The 7,163-nt window shown below is 39.3% G+C and overlaps 1 protein-coding gene across 1 annotated transcript in view; it reads right to left on the reverse strand.

Annotated features, from left to right (window-relative positions):
- Positions 1 to 1,077: 1,077 nt before the first annotated feature.
- LOC101655623 (PC4 and SFRS1-interacting protein-like) overlaps positions 1,078 to 7,163 on the reverse strand; it is an 82,589-nt gene continuing 76,503 nt past the window's right edge. Inside the window, exon 2 of the mRNA XM_045292007.1 lies at positions 1,078 to 1,753. Coding sequence (XP_045147942.1) covers positions 1,078 to 1,753 — 676 coding nt within the window. The remainder of the gene's footprint in view (positions 1,754 to 7,163) is intronic.

A 7,163-nucleotide genomic window follows, 5' to 3' on the forward strand; every position in this document is an offset into this window, starting at 1 on the left:
AGACCAAAGTACTAAGTCACCGTCAACTGCCTTGAAGCAATCTGTCCTTTTTTTTGTAATCCCTGTTATATATGACATAGAAATGAAGATGAAAGTATCTTCTAAAGTCATGTTTTCAAATAGGTTAGATTTTTATATAGTATTTTTATTTATTGCATAAATAAAGCTATTTTTATAAAAACTATTTTTCAGTGAATTCCTTAATGAGTGTGACTTTAAAAACACAAGCTTGAGACGTTCCTCAAAAATGAACTTTTTATCCTTTAGTTTTCAATGTTAGCTCCTAATACATATAAAGGATCTTACATGGCTGATTGCCAGGAGGTTGGATAATAGTCATAATGCTAGTCATTCATTCTAGTATATACCCACTCTGCTCTTAGCAGGAAGTCATGAGATTTCACCGAATTCCCAGCCACAGAACTAAATTATCTTCAAAACTTAACATGCATTTTGGACTTTACAAAATTATCAGTTCCCCTTCGGTTGGATATCAGGTTGTCATGCAAAAAATGTATACAGCTCACATGTGACAAAGAAGCCGGAGAGTGTGGCACAACGTAGACTAAGATTAAAATGATCTTTTGGTAAAACGAGTGAGTACTTGCATAGAAGTAACACTTCAGCTACCATAAAAATGCTCAACTTCTACAGAATCCAAAAACAGTGAAAAGACAATGTGGGAAATCCGACATGTAAAAACTATGCACAAAAACAACAGTATAGGGCAGTGGGGGAGGGAAGGTATTATACAAGTATCACTCTTAAGAATGTAACTTTACTATCAATTACACATTAACTTACACATACTAAGAGAAAATATGCTACAACCATAATGTCTGGAAAAGCCCCCCTTCCCACCCACACTGTTTATTGTAGTTGTTAATACTGCACAGGTAGTATAATTAGCAATGTTTTAAATTTAAACAAAGATCATGGGCTTTTGTCTCCCCCAAAACAAGTTTTTAATATTGAAGCCTATGCTTATAAAACTTTAAAACTTGCATTTCTCAGCAGTCTATTTCCCATGAGAACCATTACAAACGCCTCAGGTTCCTGTGTTCCAGGTGCTCGGGCCTAGTTACCGAGGGAGAAGCCTCGCAGCGATAGCTCCCCATCGCTCTCTTCGCTGTTCGTCTTGGTTGCAGCGCTGGCCGCGTGATGGTCTTTGCTTTCTTCACTGCGATCGCCACTGTCCCGGGCACCTGAGCCTCCATTTACCGTCTTGGAACCGGCTTGCTCCTTTTCTAGCTTTTCGTTTGGCCCTTTCTTTCCTTGATCTTTGGTTTTATTCGCTTCCTCGTGCTGTTTCTGTTCTGCGAGTGATTTATTCAGCACCTGTGTGATCACAAAGCCTCCTTCACCCCTCAACAGCATATTCATAAACTTGTTGTACAACGCTGTAGACTTTTCCATGATCACCTGACTAACTCTGAATCGCTGTATCTTTTCCAGTGTTGTAATCAACTGTGTGTGTTTCTGAGCTTGTTGCATCGTGATCTGTAGGGCAGCAAGTTCATCTAAGGCTGCAATACATCTGTTCACGTTAAGATGATCAATTCTGAGTGCACTTTTAATTTCAGCATGTATCCTTTGAAGCCGAAAATACATGGATGTTTCTCGCCTCTTCTCTGCTTTCTTAACGTCTGCAGTCTTTCCTGCATCTTGATTCTGCAGTGCGGTCTCCATTTGCTCCTCTGGCTCGGCTTTCCTGCCTGTCGCTTCTTTCTCCTGCAGCGCTTTCAGCACGTTCCTTCAATGAACAGTCTGTTCACTTCACCTTCTTGACCAACCCTTCTCCTTCAGAGGTGGATGCAACCCGAGCCCACGGGCACCGGGGCTGCGGCCACGCCAGACCCCTGCGCCACCAGCTGCCGCAGAGGCGTCCCAACGGCTCCGAATCACAACTGCCACCAACGCCCACGCTGCGCGGCGCCCACTGGCACATTCAGTTCTTTGTCTCTTTATGAGAATCCTCAGGGGAAATCTCGCTCATCTTTGAACACTAAAAGGATGCTGCCTTTTCTGAGCCCTTTACTTACTTTTACTAAGGGTCACAGTAACTTTTGCAATTTATCAGGTTTTTATCAGGTTTGAGCTTTTAGTTTCCCGTAGAATGTGACTAGATGGAATATATTTTAAGTATTATTTCCTAAGTTAACCTTTCTAAATATTGAACATAGAAAAATACTCAACATGAAGATATCTTTATAATTTCATTAAGGATATTTAAAGTAAAATTCCCAGTCTCTTAAGAATGATTCAATCAACTATGGAAGGAAACAAGATAAAATATTTTGCTTTGATTTTAAAAGATACAGTGAAAGATATGCTACGATGAGAAAGTAATGAACAAAAGTGCGTTGTGTATTCACAGTGGTCTCAAATACATTAGAAATGTGTATAGAAACAAGACAAGAGGAAATTGTGTAAGACAGGGTTGACCAGAGAAACAAATCAAGAAAGGACTTCATATCAAGAAGTAATTCTATATCGTGAAAACATCCCAGCCCCGTCCGCGTGTTTAAGTCCAATACTAGTCCATCGGCCAGTCCCTCTTCAAACTCACGGAGTCTCAAACAATGATGCTAATGCAGGAACTATCAAGGAATTGGTGGTGATAACAGGTTGGTGACTGCAGTCATGTGGATCCAATGGCGGTGGTAACATCTCCAGAGCTCTAGCACGTCTCAGAGTAGCTTGCCTGCAGGAAGATGAAGGTGAAGTGAGAAGGGAGGTGCCCAGGGCCCTCCTTATAGGAAGACTATGCCCACAAGGAGGCACCATCAGGCTGTGATCTACTTGACAGGTTGAAAACTACCCCTAGATCTACAAGTTGACATGAAATTATGTAACTACCACAGAAACTAACCTAAACCCTTTTATAGTTGCTTTGGAGAAGTGGATTTATGAATGATTTTTTTACAATTAGAATGCAAAGTTTAATTTAAAAATAAAGTTAAATGTATTCACTAATATAGCTAGAACAGATACAAAGAGAAGCGAAAGAATTTCAGTACCCTGGATAGATCATCAGACAGGTGGCTATTCTGGCTGTGTGGCGAACAGCTTTCATTGGCAAACATGAGATCTATTTAATTCCTCCCTCCGAGGTCTCCAAGGAAACAGAATAAGTTATATTTTTTATGGGTTTGAATGAAATTCTCCTAACAGCGATGTTATGTATACTCATACTAATAAAAGTGGCCAAGATAAACAAGAATGATATTTCCTATTAACTAGAGTCTTAAGACTGAAAACCTTTTGGGATTCCCAGTCTCTCAAGAATGATCTTGTCAACTATGAGAGGGAACAAGATAAAATATTATCCTTCCATTTTAAAAGATACAATGAAAGATATGCTACTATGAGAAAGCAAAGAACAAAGTGTATTGTGTATTCACAGTGGCCTCAAATACATTAGAAATGTGTATAGAAACAAGAGGTCCTTCTGAATAGCTTTGCCTTTGAGATAGTTAAGGTTTGTGTCACTTCGCTGGGTCAGGGTTCTCACTGGTTGGCAGATATGACCCAGTAATCCCCCAATAATCCCTACAATGTATTTACCTCCCTAATGGGATGTACTATAAGTAGTCAATGAGTTGCATGAAGATTAGGGAGTGATGCAGCAACCTAACTGAGATCACAGCCCTGAAGCAAATAATTGAAAGTTACCGGTAATTTCCCCAAGGGTGTAGCATACTTCCAATATAAGTGGACACTGTGGAAAAGTTTGCTTTGTCTTTTCTTTATCTTGCATCTGGCTTATCAACCCCTGGTTCTTTGGACATGAGCCAATGGCATGCCATATTGCTTACTCGCCATGGGAGTCATCAGCATCCTGCTATCTGACCCAATGATCTTGTTTTCATTCACCACTGCACCTCTCCAGCTATCTTGGTCTCATCAGTCTCCACAGCTAATCAAGTCAAGAGAAGCCTCCAGCCTAACGTGATCTACAGATATGGAACCCATCAGGACTTGGACGTTCCTACTTCTACAACTGTGTGAGCTATTCCTTGATATGTATCTCTGTGTATATATATACATACATAAGTTTCACTGGTCTTGGTTTTCTAGATCACCCAGCATAAGGCATCCTTCTAAAATAACTTGATTATTAAAGTGTTCTTGCCTAACATACCATTTTTTTTGGCATAGTGCAAGAAGGAGAACAACAACCTCATGCAAATTTTAGTGAGCCAGAGATACAAAGGAGACTAAGTTCTCATACCATCTGTGACCCATAGTACTATCACTGAACTATTTACTTATAAACTTCTCATTATTTTTAATGAATAAATCTAGAATTTGTTAAGACACTTTAGAAGGTTTCTTCAACTTACAGATAAATGTATTCTTCCTAACAATTTGGAATAGTCATTACCGTAGCTTATTTCTCCTTCTTAGACACTGTATAAATTGAATTCATTTAGTGCTTAGTAATTATTTATTAGGTAGTGACTGTCTCCTAAGCACTTTGCTAGACCATACGGGTAGAAAGAATGCTGTTCTGAGATTTCTAATGTGAAGCTACATCGTCTCTGAAACACTGGTTGGGAGGCTGTAATAGTATTAGTGAGAGATTCAAGTAGTCCTATGTCCAACTGGCTTTAATATAATAGAATTTTGGATGTGCTGCTGCATAAATTCACTTAAATAGCAGATACTGACTATATTCATAATTACTCATTGGTCTATACAGAAATAATCAATATAACATAGGGATTAGCACTACTCGCGTTCTTTCCGCTTGTCGAGCTGTGCTAGCTTGCTGATGGCGGTGAAGCAGGAAGGTGCAGCACTGGTATCTCACACACCAGAAGCGTCACCCAAGGTGAGCAGGGTTCCGTGGAGCTTCCAGACGAAGGACAAAGGAAGAAGAAGGAATCGGTGGTATATTTCTGAGGGCTTAGTCACTAAAACCCAATGAATAGCAGTGAGACATTGTCAAGAAAGTGCCAGAAAGTGACGCCCTCAGTTTGGAATCTACTCGAAACATGACTGAGGAAGAGCTGCCTGTGCAAAGCAGAGTTGACTACAATGACATGAACCGACTGGAGTTTTAGAGACTTTCATTTGCTAATGAGACACAACTCAAAATGGGAAGAAACAGCTGCAAAGAAATGAATAATCGGGAGGTGAAATGTATGAAGTATGAATCCAGGAAAAATTGTCCCAAATGAAGTGGAACACAGAAAGAGAATAACCCAGGCATCAGTGAACTGAAATGGGCTGGTATTGGCCATTTTCAATCAGACAACGATACAGTTTACTCTGCAGAGAATAACAAATTTATCAAAAAGAACATTTCAATGCTCTCTGTGGTAGGATGATATCTATACACATGCAAAGAAATCCAGTTAATTCAACTATTATTCTAATTGACACACCAATGACTGCATCTAGTGATAAGGAAATTGAAGGATTCTCCCAGCGTCTGCAGCCTGAAATTGATCATACATGTAATCAAAATGAATTGATAACCATTGGTGATTAGAATGCCAAAGTTAGAAACAAAGAGGGAAAAACAGTAGTTGGAAAATAGGGCCTTTGTTGTAGTGCTAAACTGGATACTGCATGATAGAATTTTGCAAGACTATCAACTTCTTCATTGCCAATACCTTTCAAAATATATAAATGGTGATTGTACACATCAACCTCACCAGATAGAATACATAGAAATCAAATAGACTATATCTGTGGGAAGAAAGTACAGGAAAGCTCAATATTAGCAGCCAAGACAAGACCACAGGCTGACTGAGGAACACACCATCAATTGCTTATATGCAAGTTCAGATTGAAGTTGATGAAAATTAAAACAAGCGTATGAGAGCCCATAAATGAATTTGAGTATATCCCACATGGATTTCCAGAACATCTCAAGAAAAGATTTGATTGATGCATGTACCACTGACATAAGATTTAATGAGCTGTGGGATGACATCAGGAACAGCATACAGGAAGGAAGCAAAAGGTCATTAAGAACAGAAGAGAGAAAGAAAAGATCAAAGTGGATGTCAGAAGAGATTCTGAAACTTTCTCTTGAACATACAGAAGCTAACGTAAATAGAAGAAATGATGAAGTAAAAAGGCTGAACAGAAAATGCCAAGGGCAGCTCAATAAAACTACATCTTATAATAAAATGTTCAAAGACCAGAAAGGAAGAACACATTCAGTATATCTCAAGATGAAAGAATGGAAGAAAAAAACAAGCCTTTAAATAGTTGTAATATTTAAGGATTCTATGGGGAAAATATTGAATGATGCAGGATGCATTGATGTAAGGAATACACAGGGTCATTGTACCTGAAAGAACTGACTGACATTTAACCATTTCAAGAGGAGGCATATGCTCAAGAACCAATGGCACTGAAGAAAGAAATCCAAGCTACACTCTGAAGGCATTAACAAAACAACTACAAACAACAACAGGAAACCCAAGACTCCAGTAATTGGGGGTCTGAACAGTTTCAGAAAACTGACAAGGCACTGGAAGCACTCGCTGGTCTATGCCAAACATTTGGAAGACAGTCACCTAGCCCACTGACTGGCAGGGATCTGTATTTGTGCCCATCATAAAGAAAAGTGACCCAACAGAATGCAGAAATCACCCAATATCATTAATGTCACATGAAACAAAATTTTTCTAAAGATAATTCAAGACAGTTGTAACAGTGTACTGACAGGGAGCTGCCAGAAATTCAAGCCAGATTCAGAAGAGGACATAGCATGAGGGATATCATTGCTTGCGTCAGATGGATCTTGGCTGAAAGCAGAGAATATATTTACTTACGTTTTATTTCTATGCAAAGGCATTCAGCGGTGTGGAGCATAGCAAACCACGAATAACACTGAGTAGAATGGGTATTCCAGAATACTTACTTATACTCATAGAGAACTTGTACATAGACCAAGAAATAATTATTTGAGTAGAACAAAGGAAATAAATAGTGGACTAGAAGAAGAGAATGCATGGTTTAAAATCAGGAAAGATGTGTGTCAGGATTGTATCCTCTCACCGTACCTTTTCAGCCTGTATGCTGAGCAAGTAATGGAGAAGCTGGGTGCCAATGAAGAGCCCAGTATCAGGATTGGGGGAACATCAGGGTTGCTTATTAACCACCTGCTATATACAGATGACACAACCTTGCTTGCTGAA

The sequence above is a fragment of the Echinops telfairi genome, unplaced genomic scaffold, assembly GCF_000313985.2.
Source record: "Echinops telfairi isolate 266 unplaced genomic scaffold, ASM31398v2 ScPeMD7_443;HRSCAF=831, whole genome shotgun sequence".
NCBI lineage: Eukaryota > Metazoa > Chordata > Mammalia > Afrosoricida > Tenrecidae > Echinops > Echinops telfairi.